The sequence below is a fragment of the Nerophis ophidion genome, linkage group LG19 (genome assembly GCF_033978795.1).
Source record: "Nerophis ophidion isolate RoL-2023_Sa linkage group LG19, RoL_Noph_v1.0, whole genome shotgun sequence".
In the NCBI taxonomy this organism is placed as follows: domain Eukaryota; kingdom Metazoa; phylum Chordata; class Actinopteri; order Syngnathiformes; family Syngnathidae; genus Nerophis; species Nerophis ophidion.
The window spans coordinates 46,965,602-46,986,631 of record NC_084629.1 but is presented as its reverse complement, the minus strand read 5'-3'; the positions used below and the strand labels follow the sequence as shown (position 1 = coordinate 46,986,631).

At 35.9% G+C, this 21,030-nt stretch overlaps 1 protein-coding gene across 5 annotated transcripts in view; it reads right to left on the bottom strand.

Annotated features, from left to right (window-relative positions):
* Positions 1-21,030, bottom strand: part of LOC133538482 (dedicator of cytokinesis protein 9-like) — a 304,828-nt gene that overhangs the window by 45,727 nt on the left and 238,071 nt on the right. For 3 of the 5 annotated variants that reach the window (XM_061880142.1, XM_061880141.1, XM_061880139.1), the window contains exons 38-39: positions 16,359-16,495; positions 2,516-2,631 (exon numbers count right to left, since the gene is read on the bottom strand). In XM_061880142.1, coding sequence (XP_061736126.1) covers positions 2,516-2,631; positions 16,359-16,495 — 253 coding nt within the window. The remainder of the gene's footprint in view (positions 1-2,515; positions 2,632-16,358; positions 16,496-21,030) is intronic. The other 2 variants (XM_061880143.1, XM_061880140.1) reach the window with 1 other exon arrangement.

The window sequence follows — 21,030 nt, the reverse complement described above, 5'->3', positions numbered from 1 at the left end:
GAATGAACTGAAAATATCCCCTAATTTTTGTATTTTTTTCCTGTTTTGGAAAGTCTTGACAAGCCAAATTTTCTTATTCTATTGGCAGATAATTTTGATTAATTCAAATAAAATACCACTAATTTTTTTTTAATTATTATTTTGGAAAGTCTTGACAAACCAAATTCTCTTGTGTTATTGGAAGATAATTTTGTTTAATTCAAATAAAATACCCCTAATTTTTCAATTTTTTTTTCTTATTTTGGAGAGTCTTGACAAGCCAAATTTTCTTGTGTTATTGGCAGATAATTTTACTTAATTCAAATAAATTACGCCTAATTTTTGTATTTTAAGTTTTGTTTTGGAAAGTCCTGACAAGCTGAATGTTCTTGTTCTATCGGCAGATAATTTTGCTTAATTTAAATAAAATACCCCTAATTTTTGTATTTATTTTTTTCTTAATTTGAAAAGTCCTGACAAGCTAATTTTTCTTGTTCTATCGGCAGATAATTTTGCTAAATTCAAATAAAATACCCCAAATTTTTGTATTTTTTTTTTCCTGTCTTGGAAAGTCTTGACAACCAAATTTTATTGTGTTATTGGCAGATAATTTTGCTTAATTCAAATAAAATACCCCTAATTTTTGTATTTTTTTCTTGTTTTGAAAAGTCTTGACAAGCCATTTTTTCTTGTTCTATTGGCAGATAATTTTGCTTAATTAAAATAAAATTCCACAAATTTTTGTATTTTTTTCCTGTTCTGGAAAGTATTGACAGGCCGAAATTTCTTGTTCAATTGGCAGATCAATTTTGCTTAGTTAAAAAAAAACACCCCTAATTTTTGTATTTTTTTTTCTTGTTTTGGAAAGTCTTGACAAGCCAAATTTTCTTGTGTTATTGGCAGATAATTTTGCTTAATTCAAGAAAATACGTCTAATTTTTGTATTTTAAGTTTTGTTTTGGAAAATCTTGACAAGCCAAATTTTCTTGTTCTATTGGCAGATAATTTTGCTTAATTAAAATAAAATTCCACTAATTTTTGTATTTTTTTCCTGTTCTGGAAAGTCTTGACAGGCCGAAATTTCTTGTTCTATTGGCAGATAATTTAGCTTAGTTTAAATAAAATACCCCTCATTTTTGTATTGTTTTTTCTTGTTTTGGAAAGTCTTGACAAGCCGAATTTTCTTGGTCTATTGGCAGATAATTTTGCTTAATTTAAATAAAATATCCCTCATTTTTGTAACTTTTTTTCTTGTTTTGGAAAGTCTTGACAAGCCAAATTTTTTTGTTTCTATTGGCAGATAATTTTGCTCAATTTAAATAAAATACCCCAAATTTTTGTATTTTTTTTTTCCTGTCTTGGAAAGTCTTGACAAGCCAAATGTTCTTGTTCTATTGGCAGATAAGTTTGCTTCGTTCAAGAAAATACGTCTAATTTTTGTATTTTAAGTTTTGTTTTGGAAAGTCTTGACAAGCCAAATTTTCTTGTGTTATTGACAGATAATTTTGCTTAATTTAAATAAAATTCCCCTAATTTTTGTATTTTTTCTTCTTCTTTTGGAAAGTCTTTACAAGCCGAATTTTCTTGTTCTATTTGCAGATAATTTTGCTTCATTCAAATAAAATACGCCTAATTTTTGTATTTTAAGTTTTGTTTTGGAAAGTCTTGACAAGCAGAATTTTCTTGTTCTATTGGCAGATAATTTTGCTTAATCAAAATAAAATTCCACTAATTTTTGTATTTTTTTCCTGTTCTGGAAAGTCTTGACAGGCCGAAATTTCTTGTTCTATTGGCAGATAATTTAGCTTAGTTTAAATAAAATACCCCTAATTTTTGTATTGTTTTTTCTTGTTTTGGAAAGTCTTGACAAGCCGAATTTTCTTGGTCTATTGGCAGATAATTTTGCTTAATTTAAATAAAATATCCCTCATTTTTGTAACTTTTTTTCTTGTTTTGGAAAGTCTTGACAAGCCAAATTTTTTTGTTTCTATTGGCAGATAATTTTGCCTAGTTCAAATAAAATACCCCTCATTTTAGTATTTTTTTTCTTCTTGTTTTTGAACCCTGACTTTGCTGTGTAGATGGGTTGTAGAAGTTGGTAATACATCCAATCACAGCTCTTTAACAGCGTACACATGAGAGCGGGGTGGCGGTGAGTTAAAAAGTGGTGACAATCAGATTATTTTCCTTGTGTGAAGTGAAGTGAATTATATTTATATAGCACTCTTCTCTAGTGACTCAAAGCTCTTTACATAGTGAAACCCAACATCTAAGTTACATTTAAACCAGTGTGGGTGGAACTGGGAGCAGGTGGGTAAAGTGTCTTGCCCAAGGACACAACGGCAGTGACTAGGATGGTGGAAGCGGGGATCGAACCTGCAACCCTCAAGTTGCTAGCATGGCCGCTATACCGCCCCACTTGTGAGATAATGAAGTTAGATTATTTTGTTCTATTGGCAGATGCTTAGTTCAAGAAAATGCCTCTAACTTTTGTATTTATTTTTCTTGTTTTTGAAGACATTTGAGTACATCTTACCTTGAAACTCATGATGAAGACACTGAGGGTGTCCAGGACGGTGAGGCACACCTCCGTGGCGATGTTGGCCTCCAGCACCGAGTGGTTCAACACGTCTGCATCCGAGTGACTGTAAGCTAAGAGGAGCAGAGGGCTGTAGTAGGTTCACACACCATTTTATACACTAGAAAAGGTGACACAGTGAGAAAAAAAAAAGCTGCATGTCAGGCTTGTCCCTGACAGTTTGGACATGTTTTACTTTTTCCTCCGTTTGTCTTATTTCCTGCAAGCGTTCTTATTTTGTCTATTTCCTGCTGTTATCCCTGAGTGCTTTTTCCCCTCAGCTGTGGCTGATTGGCACTGGGCCACACCTGGTGTCAATCAGCCAGATGCTTTTTAGACCAGCTTGTTCCTCCACTCTGGGCTGGATTATTGTCATCATGACTTGTCGTTGTCTTATGCCGTAGACTGCTTTTTGTCTCCAGTTCTCCCTGGTTCCTCGTCGCTTGTGAGCTGTTCCTTGGTTCAATTCTTGTTCCTGCTACCTGTCTCCTGTTTTTCTGGTTTGTGTTATGCTCTCCATTTTTATATTTTGGACATTAAATTATGTCTTCCTGCTCAATGCTTGCCACCATCTCTGCATCTCGGGGTTCGTCACAAATCCTACCTGACACTGCACTCACTATTTGACTTCTTGCTGTTAATTGACAGGCTACTTTTTTGAACCAAAGGGTGCGAACTGGAATAAGCGCATACAAAACTAGCAAGCTTGTCATGAGAAAAGCAAAGTCATGTTAAAGTAGGGCTGGGCGATACGGCCTTTTTTTAATACCTCCATATTTTTAGGCCATATCGCGATACACCATAAATATCTCCATATTTTGAATGAACACTTGACACATATAATGACAGCAGTATGATGATTCTATGTGTCTACATTAAAACATTCTTCTTCATACTGCATTCATATATGCTACTTTTAAACTTTCATGCAGAGAGGGAAATCACAACTAAAAGTGTATTTATTAAACAGTTATTAAGCAGTGGCACAAACATTCATGTCATTTCCAAAACAGAAAGTGCACGATTAAAACAAGCTATTAGTGCACTTTTGTGCATGATGTCACTAAGATGACATATCAAAACAACACTCCTTTTGTTGTTGACTATTTTTTTTCATACAGTGTTGATCTGGAAATGTTTGCCTCTGCATTTTGTTGGTGTGGCCCCGAACGGAGATGTTGACATGCGGAGTTTCAAGCACTCTTCACTCTCTCGCTGGTGACTTCTCAAATGATGCTACCAATTAGCAGTGCTGCTACTTTTTGTAGCAACGCTTTTGCCTCAAACTTGACAAATTACGGTTGCCTGTTCGACATCTTCCCACTTGAAGCCAAACCACCGCCGGACAATGGGCCCCCTGCTGTTTTTCTTGGGAATTAATTCTTCCTTCATTTGTTACCAGATTGGCACCTTCTTTCTCTCGTATTACCACTCGCGCCACAGCTAACGTTACCCACATCGCTACCTCTGCCCTGGAGCCGCATGCAGCTCTTTAGCACCGCCCTAGTGGCTCTCTGGAGCGTTTTTAAAAATATATGAAAAATGGAAAAAGATGAGGGGGAAAAAAACATATTTTTCATTCTAATATGGTTTCTGTAGGAGGACAAACATGACATAAACCTCCCCGATTGTTATAAAGCACACTGTTTATATTAAACATGCTTCACTGAGTCGAGTATTTGTTTTGTCCTACTAATTTTGGCGGTCCTTGAACTCACCATAGTTTGTTTACATGTATAACTTTGTCCGACTTCCTAAGACGTGTTTTATACCACTTCTTTTTCCGTCTCATTTTGTCCACCAAACTTTTGACGTTGTGCATGAATGCACAAAGGTGAGTTTTGTTGATGTTATTGACTTGTGTGGAGTGCTAATCAGACATATTTGGTCACTGCATGACTGCAAGCTAATCGATGCTAACATGCTATTTAAGCTAGCTATATGTACATATTGCATCATTATGCCTCATTTGTAGCTATATTTGAGCTCATTTAGTTTCCTTTAAGTCCTTATAATTCGATTTATATCTCATGACACACTATCTGTATGTAATATGGCTTTTAATTTTTTGCGGCTCCAGAAAAATGTGTTTTTGTATTGTTGGTCCAATATGGCTCTGTCAACATTTTGGGTTGCCGACCCCTGGCGTATACGTATGTGATGTATGACATGACAGTATGTGATGTATGACATGACAATATGTGATGTATGACGTGACAGTATGTGATGTATGACATGACAGTATGTGATGTATGACATGACAGTATGTGATGTATGACATGACAGTATGTGATGTATGACATGACAGTATGTGATGTATGACGTGACAATATGTGATGTATGACGTGACAATATGTGATGTATGACGTGACAATATGTGATGTATGACGTGACAGTATGTGATGTATGACGTGACAGTATGTGATGTATGACATGACAGTATGTGATGTATGACGTGACAATATGTGATGTATGACGTGACAATATGTGATGTATGACATGACAGTATGTGATGTATGACGTGACAATATGTGATGTATGACGTGACAATATGTGATGTATGACGTGACAATATGTGATGTATGACGTGACAATATGTGATGTATGACGTGACAATATGTGATGTATGACGTGACAATATGTGATGTATGACATGACAGTATGTGATGTATGACGTGACAATATGTGATGTATGACATGACAGTATGTGATGTATGACGTGACAATATGTGATGTATGACATGACAGTATGTGATGTATGACATGACAATATGTGATGTATGACATGACAGTATGTGATGTATGACATGACAGTATGTGATGTATGACATGACAGTATGTGATGTATGACGTGACAATATGTGATGTATGACGTGACAATATGTGATGTATGACATGACAGTATGTGATGTATGACGTGACAATATGTGATGTATGACGTGACAATATGTGATGTATGACGTGACAATATGTGATGTATGACGTGACAATATGTGATGTATGACATGACAGTATGTGACGTATGACGTGACAATATGTGATGTATGACGTGACAATATGTGATGTATGACATGACAGTATGTGATGTATGACATGACAGTATGTGATGTATGACGTGACAATATGTGATGTATGACATGACAATATGTGATGTATGACGTGACAATATGTGATGTATGACATGACAGTATGTGATGTATGACGTGACAATATGTGATGTATGACGTGACAATATGTGATGTATGACGTGACAATATGTGATGTATGACGTGACAATATGTGATGTATGACGTGACAATATGTGATGTATGACGTGACAATATGTGATGTATGACATGACAGTATGTGATGTATGACGTGACAATATGTGATGTATGACATGACAGTATGTGAGGTATGAGGTGACAGTATGTGATGTATGACATGACAGTATGTGATGTATGACATGACAGTATGTGAGGTATGAGGTGACAGTATGTGATGTATGACATGACAATATGTGATGTATGACATGACAGTATGTGACGTATGACGTGACAATATGTGATGTATGACGTGACAATATGTGATGTATGACATGACAGTATGTGATGTATGACATGACAGTATGTGACGTATGACGTGACAATATGTGATGTATGACGTGACAATATGTGATGTATGACGTGACAATATGTGATGTATGACGTGACAATATGTGATGTATGACATGACAGTATGTGATGTATGACATGACAGTATGTGACGTATGACGTGACAATATGTGATGTATGACGTGACAATATGTGATGTATGACATGACAGTATGTGATGTATGACATGACAGTATGTGACGTATGACGTGACAATATGTGATGTATGACGTGACAATATGTGATGTATGACGTGACAATATGTGACGTATGACATGACAGTATGTGATGTATGACATGACAGTATGTGACGTATGACGTGACAATATGTGATGTATGACGTGACAATATGTGACGTATGACATGACAGTATGTGATGTATGACATGACAGTATGTGACGTATGACGTGACAATATGTGATGTATGACGTGACAATATGTGATGTATGACATGACAGTATGTGATGTATGACATGACAGTATGTGATGTATGACATGACTGTATGTGACGTATGACGTGACAATATGTGATGTATGACGTGACAATATGTGATGTATGACATGACAGTATGTGATGTATGACATGACAATATGTGATGTATGACATGACAGTATGTGATGTATGACATGACAGTATGTGATGTATGACGTGACAATATGTGATGTATGACGTGACAATATGTGATGTATGACGTGACAATATGTGATGTATGACGTGACAATATGTGATGTATGACGTGACAATATGTGATGTATGACGTGACAATATGTGATGTATGACGTGACAATATGTGATGTATGACGTGACAATATGTGATGTATGACATGACAGTATGTGACGTATGACGTGACAATATGTGATGTATGACGTGACAATATGTGATGTATGACATGACAGTATGTGATGTATGACATGACAGTATGTGATGTATGACGTGACAATATGTGATGTATGACGTGACAATATGTGATGTATGACGTGACAATATGTGATGTATGACATGACAGTATGTGATGTATGACATGACAGTATGTGATGTATGACATGACAATATGTGATGTATGACATGACAATATGTGATGTATGACATGACAGTATGTGATGTATGACGTGACAATATGTGATGTATGACGTGACAGTATGTGATGTATGACGTGACAATATGTGATGTATGACATGACAGTATGTGATGTATGACATGACAGTATGTGATGTATGACATGACAATATGTGATGTATGACATGACAGTATGTGATGTATGACATGACAGTATGTGATGTATGACATGACAATATGTGATGTATGACATGACAGTATGTGATGTATGACATGACAGTATGTGATGTATGACGTGACAATATGTGATGTATGACGTGACAATATGTGATGTATGACGTGACAATATGTGATGTATGACGTGACAATATGTGATGTATGACGTGACAATATGTGATGTATGACATGACAGTATGTGATGTATGACATGACAGTATGTGATGTATGACATGACAATATGTGATGTATGACATGACAGTATGTGATGTATGACATGACAGTATGTGATGTATGACGTGACAATATGTGATGTATGACGTGACAATATGTGATGTATGACGTGACAATATGTGATGTATGACGTGACAATATGTGATGTATGACGTGACAATATGTGATGTATGACGTGACAATATGTGATGTATGACATGACAGTATGTGACGTATGACGTGACAATATGTGATGTATGACGTGACAATATGTGATGTATGACATGACAGTATGTGATGTATGACATGACAGTATGTGATGTATGACGTGACAATATGTGATGTATGACGTGACAATATGTGATGTATGACGTGACAATATGTGATGTATGACATGACAGTATGTGATGTATGACATGACAGTATGTGATGTATGACGTGACAATATGTGATGTATGACGTGACAATATGTGATGTATGACGTGACAATATGTGATGTATGACGTGACAATATGTGATGTATGACGTGACAATATGTGATGTATGACGTGACAATATGTGATGTATGACATGACAGTATGTGATGTATGACGTGACAATATGTGATGTATGACATGACAGTATGTGATGTATGACGTGACAATATGTGATGTATGACATGACAGTATGTGATGTATGACATGACAATATGTGATGTATGACATGACAGTATGTGATGTATGACATGACAGTATGTGAGGTATGAGGTGACAGTATGTGATGTATGACATGACAGTATGTGATGTATGACATGACAATATGTGATGTATGACGTGACAATATGTGATGTATGACATGACAGTATGTGATGTATGACATGACAATATGTGATGTATGACATGACAGTATGTGATGTATGACATGACAATATGTGATGTATGACGTGACAATATGTGATGTATGACATGACAGTATGTGATGTATGACATGACAGTATGTGATGTATGACATGACAATATGTGATGTATGACATGACAGTATGTGATGTATGACATGACAATATGTGATGTATGACATGACAATATGTGATGTATGACATGACAGTATGTGATGTATGACATGACAATATGTGATGTATGACATGACAATATGTGATGTATGACGTGACAGTATGTGATGTATGACATGACAATATGTGATGTATGACATGACAGTATGTGATGTATGACATGACAGTATGTGATGTATGACGTGACAATATGTGATGTATGACATGACAGTATGTGACGTATGACGTGACAGTATGTGATGTATGACATGACAGTATGTGATGTATGACATGACAGTATGTGATGTATGACATGACAATATGTGATGTATGACATGACAATATGTGATGTATGACATGACAATATGTGATGTATGACATGACAATATGTGATGTATGACATGACAGTATGTGATGTATGACATGACAATATGTGATGTATGACATGACAATATGTGATGTATGACATGACAGTATGTGATGTATGACATGACAATATGTGATGTATGACGTGACAGTATGTGATGTATGACGTGACAGTATGTGACGTATGACGTGACAGTATGTGATGTATGACATGACAGTATGTGATGTATGACATGACAATATGTGATGTATGACATGACAATATGTGATGTATGACATGACAGTATGTGATGTATGACATGACAATATGTGATGTATGACATGACAGTATGTGATGTATGACATGACAGTATGTGATGTATGACGTGACAATATGTGATGTATGACATGACAGTATGTGACGTATGACGTGACAGTATGTGATGTATGACATGACAGTATGTGATGTATGACATGACAGTATGTGATGTATGACATGACAATATGTGATGTATGACATGACAATATGTGATGTATGACATGACAATATGTGATGTATGACATGACAATATGTGATGTATGACATGACAGTATGTGATGTATGACATGACAATATGTGATGTATGACATGACAATATGTGATGTATGACATGACAGTATGTGATGTATGACATGACAATATGTGATGTATGACGTGACAGTATGTGATGTATGACGTGACAGTATGTGACGTATGACGTGACAGTATGTGATGTATGACATGACAATATGTGATGTATGACATGACAATATGTGATGTATGACATGACAGTATGTGATGTATGACGTGACAATATGTGATGTATGACGTGACAGTATGTGACGTATGACGTGACAGTATGTGATGTATGACATGACAATATGTGATGTATGACGTGACAATATGTGATGTATGACATGACAGTATGTGATGTATGACATGACAGTATGTGATGTATGACGTGACAATATGTGATGTATGACGTGACAATATGTGATGTATGACGTGACAATATGTGATGTATGACATGACAGTATGTGATGTATGACATGACAGTATGTGATGTATGACATGACAGTATGTGATGTATGACGTGACAATATGTGATGTATGACATGACAATATGTGATGTATGACGTGACAATATGTGATGTATGACATGACAGTATGTGACGTATGACGTGACAGTATGTGATGTATGACATGACAGTATGTGATGTATGACATGACAGTATGTGATGTATGACATGACAATATGTGATGTATGACATGACAATATGTGATGTATGACATGACAATATGTGATGTATGACATGACAGTATGTGATGCATGACATGACAATATGTGATGTATGACATGACAGTATGTGATGTATGACATGACAATATGTGATGTATGACATGACAATATGTGATGTATGACATGACAGTATGTGATGTATGACATGACAATATGTGATGTATGACGTGACAGTATGTGATGTATGACGTGACAGTATGTGATGTATGACATGACAATATGTGATGTATGACATGACAGTATGTGATGTATGACATGACAATATGTGATGTATGACATGACAATATGTGATGTATGACATGACAGTATGTGATGTATGACATGACAGTATGTGATGTATGACATGACAATATGTGATGTATGACGTGACAGTATGTGATGTATGACGTGACAGTATGTGATGTATGACGTGACAGTATGTGATGTATGACATGACAGTATGTGATGTATGACATGACAATATGTGATGTATGACATGACAATATGTGATGTATGACATGACAGTATGTGATGTATGACGTGACAATATGTGATGTATGACGTGACAGTATGTGACGTATGACGTGACGGTATGTGATGTATGACATGACAATATGTGATGTATGACGTGACAATATGTGATGTATGACATGACAGTATGTGATGTATGACATGACAGTATGTGATGTATGACGTGACAATATGTGATGTATGACGTGACAATATGTGATGTATGACGTGACAATATGTGATGTATGACGTGACAGTATGTGATGTATGACGTGACAGTATGTGACGTATGACATGACAGTATGTGATGTATGACATGACAATATGTGATGTATGACATGACAATATGTGATGTATGACATGACAGTATGTGATGTATGACATGACAGTATGTGATGTATGACATGACAGTATGTGATGTATGACATGACAGTATGTGATGTATGACATGACAGTATGTGATGTATGACATGACAATATGTGATGTATGACATGACAATATGTGATGCATGACATGACAGTATGTGATGTATGACATGACAGTATGTGATGTATGACATGACAGTATGTGATGTATGACATGACAGTATGTGATGCATGACATGACAGTATGTGATGTATGACATGACAATATGTGATGTATGACATGACAATATGTGATGTATGACATGACAATATGTGATGTATGACATGACAGTATGTGATGTATGACATGACAGTATGTGATGTATGACATGACAGTATGTGATGTATGACATGACAGTATGTGATGTATGACATGACAATATGTGATGTATGACGTGACAGTATGTGATGTATGACGTGACAGTATGTGACGTATGACGTGACAGTATGTGATGTATGACATGACAGTATGTGATGTATGACATGACAATATGTGATGTATGACATGACAATATGTGATGTATGACATGACAGTATGTGATGTATGACGTGACAATATGTGATGTATGACGTGACAGTATGTGACGTATGACGTGACAGTATGTGATGTATGACATGACAATATGTGATGTATGACGTGACAATATGTGATGTATGACATGACAGTATGTGATGTATGACATGACAGTATGTGATGTATGACGTGACAATATGTGATGTATGACGTGACAATATGTGATGTATGACGTGACAATATGTGATGTATGACGTGACAGTATGTGATGTATGACGTGACAGTATGTGACGTATGACATGACAGTATGTGATGTATGACATGACAATATGTGATGTATGACATGACAATATGTGATGTATGACATGACAGTATGTGATGTATGACATGACAGTATGTGATGTATGACATGACAGTATGTGATGTATGACATGACAGTATGTGATGTATGACATGACAGTATGTGATGTATGACATGACAATATGTGATGTATGACATGACAATATGTGATGCATGACATGACAGTATGTGATGTATGACATGACAGTATGTGATGTATGACATGACAGTATGTGATGTATGACATGACAGTATGTGATGCATGACATGACAGTATGTGATGTATGACATGACAATATGTGATGTATGACATGACAATATGTGATGTATGACATGACAATATGTGATGTATGACATGACAGTATGTGATGTATGACATGACAATATGTGATGTATGACATGACAATATGTGATGTATGACGTGACAATATGTGATGTATGACATGACAGTATGTGATGTATGACATGACAGTATGTGATGTATGACATGACAGTATGTGATGTATGACATGACAGTATGTGATGCATGACATGACAGTATGTGATGCATGACATGACAGTATGTGATGTATGACATGACAATATGTGATGTATGACATGACAATATGTGATGTATGACATGACAATATGTGATGTATGACATGACAGTATGTGATGTATGACGTGACAATATGTGATGTATGACATGACAGTATGTGATGTATGACATGACAGTATGTGATGTATGACATGACAGTATGTGATGTATGACATGACAATATGTGATGTATGACGTGACAGTATGTGATGTATGACATGACAGTATGTGATGTATGACATGACAATATGTGATGTATGACATGACAATATGTGATGTATGACATGACAGTATGTGATGTATGACATGACAATATGTGATGTATGACATGACAGTATGTGATGTATGACATGACAGTATGTGACGTATGTAAGAAGGTGCGCTTGTTTCATTGAGAAGGAGAGACAAAAAAAAGTGGAGAAACACCTGTAGTGTAATGCCCGCAGTTAAAAGCAACTGCGTGAGAACGTATACTCAAATATCACGATAGTCATTTTCTTGTTCTATTTGCAGATAATTTTGCTTAATTCAAATAAAATACGCCTCTTTTTTGCATTTTTTTTCTTGTTTTAGAAAGTCTTGACAAGCCAAATTTTCTTGTTCTATTGGCAGATAATTTTACTTAGTTCATATAAAATATGCCTAATTTTTGTATTTTTTTTTTCTTCTTTTGGAAAGTCCTGACAAGACGAATTTTCTTGTTCTATTGGCAGATAATTTTGCTTAGTTCAAATAAAAATTGCATTATTTATTTATTTTTTTTCTGTTTAGGAAAGTCTTGCCAAGCCAAATTTTCTTGTGTTATTGGCAGATAATTTTTCTTAAGTCAAATAAAATACGCCAAATTTTTGTAATTTTTTTTCTTCTTTTGGAAAGTCCTGAAAAGCCAAATTTTTTTTGTTCTATTGGCAGATAATTTTGCTTAATTTAAATAAAACATCCCTAATTTCTGTATTTTTTTTCCTCTTTTGGAAAGTCTTGACAAGCCAAATTTTCTTTTGTTATTGGCAGATAATTTTGCTTATGTCAAATAAAATATGCCAAATTTTTGTATTTTTTTTCTTCTTCTTTTGGAATGTCTTGACAGGCCGAATTTTCTTGTTCAATTGGCAGATAATTTTGCTTAGTTCAAATAAAATTTGCCTTATTTATTTATTTTTTTTCTGTTTTGGAAAGTCTTGACAATCCAAATTTTGTGTTATTAGCAGATAATTTTTCTTAGTCCAAATAAAATATGCCTATTTTTTTTTTCTTGTTTTAAAAAGTCTTGATAGGTCGTAATTTCTTGTTCTATTGGCAGATAATTTTGCTTAGTTCAAATAAAATACGCCTATTTTTTGCATTTTTTTCTTGTTTTGGAAAGTCTTGATAGGCTGTAATTTCTTGTTCTATTGGCAGATCATTTTGCTGAATTTAAATGAAATACCCTTAATTTTTGTAATTTTTTCCTGTTTTGGAAAGTCTTGACAAGCCAAATTTTCTTGTTCTATTGGCAGATAATTTTACTTAGTTCATATAAAATATGCCTAATTTTTGTATTTTTTTTTTCTTCTTTTGGAAAGTCCTGACAAGACGAATTTTCTTGTTCTATTGGCAGATAATTTTGCTTAGTTCAAATAAAAATTGCATTATTTATTTATTTTTTTTCTGTTTAGGAAAGTCTAGCCAAGCCAAATTTTCTTGTGTTATTGGCAGATAATTTTTCTTAAGTCAAATAAAATACGCCAAATTTTTGTAATTTTTTTTCTTCTTTTGGAAAGTCCTGAAAAGCCAAATTTTCTTGTTCTATTGGCAGATAATTTTGCTTAATTTAAATAAAACATCCCTAATTACTGTATTTTTTTTCCTCTTTTGGAAAGTCTTGACAAGCCAAATTTTCTTTTGTTATTGGCAGATAATTTTGCTTATGTCAAATAAAATATGCCAAATTTTTGTATTTTTTTTCTTCTTCTTTTGGAATGTCTTGACAGGCCGAATTTTCTTGTTCAATTGGCAGATAATTTTGCTTAGTTCAAATAAAATTTGCCTTATTTATTTATTTTTTTTCTGTTTTGGAAAGTCTTGACAATCCAAATTTTGTGTTATTAGCAGATAATTTTTCTTAGTCCAAATAAAATATGCCTATTTTTTTTTTCTTGTTTTAAAAAGTCTTGATAGGTCGTAATTTCTTGTTCTATTGGCAGATAATTTTGCTTAGTTCAAATAAAATACGCCTATTTTTTGCATTTTTTTCTTGTTTTGGAAAGTCTTGATAGGCTGTAATTTCTTGTTCTATTGGCAGATCATTTTGCTGAATTTAAATGAAATACCCTTAATTTTTGTAATTTTTTCCTGTTTTGGAAAGTCTTGACAAGCCAAATTTTCTTGTTCTATTGGCAGATAATTTTGCTTAATTTAATTAAAATACCCCTAATTTTTGTATTTTTTTTCTGTTTTAGAAAGTCTTGACAAGCCAAATTTTCTTGTTCTATTGGCAGATAATTTTTATTAGTCCAAATAAAAACACCTACTTTTTGTATTTTTTTTCTTGTTTTAGAAAGTCTTGACAGGCCGAAATTTCTTGTTCTATTAGCAGATATTTTTGCCCGATTTAAATAAAATACCCCTAATTTTAGTTTTTTTTTCCTGTTTTGGAAAGTCTTGCCAAGCCAAATTTTCTTGTGTTATTGGCAGATAATTTTGCTTATGTCAAATAAAATAAGCCTAATTTTTGTATTTTTTTTTCTTCTTCTTTTGGAAAGTCTTGACAAGCCAAATTTTCTTGTTCTATTGGCAAATATTTTTTCTTAGTCCAAATAAAACATGCCTATTTTTTTTTTTCTCGTTTTAGAAAGTCTTGACAGGCCATAATTTCTTGTTCTATTGGTAGATAATTTTGCTTAATTTAAATAAAATACCCCTAATTTTTGTATTTTTTTATTTCCTGTTTTGGAAAGTCTTGACAAGCCTAATTTTCTTGTTCTATTGGCAAATAATTTTACTTAGTTAAAATAAAATACGCCTAATTTTTGTATTTTTTTTCTTCTTCTTTTGGAAAGTCCTGAAAAGCCAAATTTTCTTGTTCTATTGGCAGATAATTTTGCTTAATTTAAAAAAAATACCCATAATTTTTTTATTTTTTTCCTGTTTTGGAAAGTCTTGACAAGCCAAATTTTCCTGTGTTATTAGCAGATAATTTTACTTATGTCAAATAAAATACGCTTAATTTTTGTATTTTTTTTTTCTTCTCTTGGAAAGTCCTGACAAGACGAATTTTCTTGTTCTATTGGCAGATATTTTTGCCAATAGTATGCGTGAGAACGTATACTCAAATATCACGATATTCATTTTCTATATCGCACAGATACAAACCTGCGATATATCGAGTATGTCCATATATTGCCCAGCCCTATGTTAAAGTTAGGGATCAGAGTTTGTTATCAGCTTGCCATCTTGATACATTCTTACCATGATCTACAGATATTGCAAGAATACTTCAAATCTTTTTTACACTGAAAGAAACTTCAGTGAGAGACGCGTCACAATGGAAGGAATAACAAAAATAAGTATATATATATGTGTTGGGAGGACGGTGTTCCGGGTGATGATGATGATGTTGAAAGCATGATAAGGCTAGTGTTCTATTTCAGTGATTTGGACGCCAAAGAGTGATTAGGGCGCACTTACCGTGGTTAAAGGTGTATGCGTTATCCAGGCTGCTGAGCTGCTGCAAGCGGGCATGCATCATCCCCGCCCTGCTGCGGGACACGGGCAGAGTCTGAGACTTCCGCTCATGCGCGACGGGTCCTGCCCCGTCCTGGTTCCTGATGGGGAGACCGGACACACATGGATGAGTGGCGGACACACAGGTTAGGATGACAGTTGCACACTCGGTTACACTTTTGAACGTCATCCGGAAGTTCGGGAAGCCAAAGCGGGATTTTAAAGGCCTACTGAAATGAGATGTTCTTATTTAAACGGGGATAGCAGCTCCATTCTATGTGTCATACTTCATCATTTTTGTGATATTTCCATATTTTTGCATAAAGGATTTAGTAGAGAACATCCACGATCAAGTTCGCAACTTTTGGTCGCTAATAAAAAAGCCTTGCCTGTACCGGAAGTAGCAGACGATGTGCGCGTGACGTCACAGGTTGTGGAGCTCCTCACATCTGAACATTGTTTACAATCATGGCCACCAGCAGCTAGAGCAATTCAGACCGAGAAAGCGACGATTTCCCCTTTAATTTGAGCGAGGATGAAAGATTCGTGGATGAGGAAAATGAGAGTGAAGGACTAGAAAAAAAAAAGACTATACAGTGGGAGCGATTCAATTCTGGAAAATCCCTTATCTGCTTATTGTGTTACTAGTGTTTTAGTGGGATTATATGGTGGTACCTGTACAACCTGAAGGTCGGCCCCGCACCTTTCTTCAGCACCAGTCGACGGGTGGGGGCGATGCCCATTTCTGCCCTTCGCAAGGGACCCTCTTCGAAACACGATCTTTCGAAATGATCGCTGCATAATACACCGTACTTTGTGTGTGTGGTCCAATCCAACCGTGTTCGCTTGACCGCTCTGTTCCATAGTAAAGCTTCACTGTCATCTTTTGAGAATGTAAACAAGGAAACACCGGCTGTGTTTGTGTTGCTAAAGGCAGCCGCAATACACCGCCTCCCAACTACAGCTTTCTTCTTTGACGTCTCTATTATTCATTGAACAAATTGCGAAATATTTAGCAACACAGATGATCAGAATACTGTGGAATTAAGCGATGGAAACAGACGATTTATAGCTGGGGACGACGCTGGAACCCATATAGGTGAAATAAGATCATCTCCCGCGGCACACTACATAGTGGTTGAGAAACACTGTCCTAATCAGGTGCAGGAAGTCAAGCACTTAGACATGGAGACTGTTTCTACAAACATTTGTGATAGAATGGGCCGCTCTCAGGAGCTCAGTGTGAAATTTGATGGAGGAGGAATTATGGTGTGGCGATGTTTTTCAGGGGTTCCAGTGAAAGGAAATGGTAAATGCTCCAGGATACCAAAGCTTTTGGACAATTCCATGCTCCCAACCTCTTCCAACATGACTGTCCACCAGTGCACAAAGCAACTTACTTCAAGTGGTTTCTTTGATGTTTTGTAATCCACAGGAAGATTTAGTCTTTACCCAAAATCTACAAAGCGGAAAGCGGAGAGGAGACAGGGCCTGACCTCCTTCAAGGCACCTTTTCTCTGAACTGTTTTACCACCTTTTCTTTGAAATCTTTTGTAACGAAATGCAATGGCTGTTTATGACCCCGGTCCCTTTAGAACAGTGGTTCTTAATTTTGTCGGAGGTGCCGAACCCCACCAGTTTCATATGCGCATTCACAAACCTTTCTTTAGTGAAAAATAAAATGTTTTTTGTCAAATTCAAGACAAAGTTATGTGTGTTTGGTAACACTTTGTTTTGGGGAACATATTCAAAGTATCAAAGACTTAATTTAGAGTTTTTTGGTTAGGGTTATGATAAGGCCATACCGAATAAGGCTTTAATAAGTACTTAATAATGACCAGTTAAGAGCCAATATGTTACTCATTTGCGTGTTAATAAGCAACTTAATTAATGATTAATATGTTCCCCGTTTGTTTTTTTACTAGTGCACAAAATGGACCGTGCATGAACATCACCTTGTTCAAACAACAAAACCAACACAGTGTCTAAACCCACAACAAATGACACACCTGCAAATCAGTGTGACTTCTGCTGTTGTCGCATCCGTAATACGCTGATAGGGAGAAGTTCTTATTTACACGATGAGTCGGGTGTGTTTTGACCTCCGCCGAACCCCTGAGCCCGACTCACCGAACCCCTAAGGTTTGATGGAACCCAGGTTAAGAACCACTGCTTTAGAAACAGCTGTTGCCATGTAATCAGGGAACGTCCAAATAAAAGAGGAGGCGTACAATCTTCCGTCCGAGCGCGGTGAGACACTGTACAAGGGTACAGGTCCACATGTTTCTCCTCAATTGAGCATAACTGAATTTTGTCTCTGTTTTAATTCCTTGCTTCTTGTCTTGTTTAATAGATGTCATCAGTGTTTGAACCTGACAACATCAAATTGGGTAAAATAAACTTCCACACAATAAGATAATTTCCGGTACGACGGGAGTGTCCAAAACTTTTTGCCGCACACGGAAAAATTAAAGCATGCGGGGGCCATTTTGATATTTCTCATTTTCAAACCATTACAAAATATATGGATTCTTTTTTTTTTACCTTTAGGGCTCCCGGGGACCATAAAGGTCTAAGTCAATAAAATGTTAAAAACAAGTCAAATTATTATTTATTTATTTTATTTAACGCTTACAGTAAATCTTTACAGTATATCAATTTCAGGTTGATAAAGTTAAAAAAAAAAAAAAAGGCTTTAGAGCAGGGGTGCCCATTACGTCGATCGCGAGCTACCAATCGACCGCGGGGGGTGTGTCAGTCGATCTCCAGCCAGGCTTTTAAAAAAAATAGACCTAAAAATGAGTGATCATCAATCTTCACCAAGACGTCACTTAAATGACATTCACGGTACCGGAGGGTCTTGTGAGATGACGCTGGCTGCTGCAAGATCATTATTATGAAAATATGACCGAGAGGAAGGCCAGAAACACTTTTTATTTCAACAGACTCTCGCGCCGTACCTTCCGTCAAAACTCTAAAGGCTGACTGCACATTTCCTATCTTCACAATAAAAGCCCTGCTTCATGCTGCCTGCGCTAACTAAATACAGAGTCTCGGAAAACTGGCGTGCACAAGCGATCCCTCAGAAAGCTGGCGTGCACAAGTCCGAGACTCTTATTTTGTTAGCGCAGGCAGCATGAAGCAGGGCTTTTATTGTGGAGATAGGAAATGTGCAGTCGGCCTTTAGAGTTTTGACGGAAGGGACGGCGCGAAAGTCTGTTGAAATAAAAAGTGTTTCTCGCCTTCCTCTCTGTCATTTTTTCATAATAATGAACTGGCAGCAGCCAGCGTCATCTCACAAGACCCTCGGGTGCCGTGAATGTCAATCAAGCAAGCTACGGAATTTGCCGCCAATGTTTTTCTTGTAAAGTGTATGGAAGCTGGATGAATTAGATGCCAAAAACTGGCGTTATCATCATTACTGTCTGATTCCAATCAATGCAAGTCATCAGAATCAGGTAATACACGAACTTATATTCTTGTCTTTGAGAAAGAAAGACATCTATATGTGTTACACATGCTTGTATTATCATTAAACACATTTAACTTGTTTACAAAAATGTCTCTTTCATAAATAAATAAATATAAATGATATATATAAATGAGGTAGATCCCCTCGAGTTGGTCAATTGAAAAGTAGCTCGCCTGCAGAAAAAGTGTGGGCACCCCTGCTTTAGGCCTTTTTTTTGTCAAAGACAACTTTGTTTTTATAATAAAACTGAAATATGCAGTATTTCCCCCTCCGCCCCTAAACATTCAGAAAGCAATGTTAATGTGAAGAAATTAGAGCCTTAAACAGATCAATAATGCAGGACACTATTGATTTTAATAATTGTTATTTTTGAGTAATCACAGTAAAAAGATAAATAAAATCTCATTAAATATATTTGGGATCCAAAAGGTGCACCACTCTTAAATTGATACATTTTTATTAGTTGTTTTTTTTTACTTTCAACACTTAAGTAACGATCTAAACATCAGATATATCTGTTCATTTTTAGTTTGAACCATGGCCGGCTCTACGCAGGGGCAAGAGGGGGCAGAGCCCCCTTAAATAAATGTCTTGCCCCCTCAAATCAAAATTTGAGAAAGTAAATCTTAATAAACTCACAAAATTACTACATTACAAGTTGACAAAATTATCTGCACTAGCAGAAAAATCCGCCGAAAAAGGGACACACACGATATAGTAGTGTCGGCTTCTCGCTCATCCCTCCCTCCGCTGTGCATGTATTCAACATTCCACAGCAGACACACACCCCTCAGCCCTCAGTAAACATCCAATCACTGTTGCATTATGAAAGTAAAAGAAAAGGAAAAGTTGTCTACATTTCTCATATACTTGTTAGGATGGGTGTATTTGTGTAGTCTTATCTGTCATAAACACGTTTATCGTCGCGGACTTTCGGTGCTACGGAGTTCCTTTTTTTTTTTTTTTTTACAACTTGAGGAGAGCAGTGACAGCGGAGGCTCTGAGCAGCAGTGGTTTGGAAGGCAGAGAGCCTCCACTGTCCCTGTAACAAGCTACAAGTCATTTATGATGCTGTTAATGAGGGTAAAAATGAAACATAAGGTATACATCCTGCTTAGCAGTCCTCCTCTGCTGTCCTCTGTTCAGAGCGGAGTCCCTAGCAAC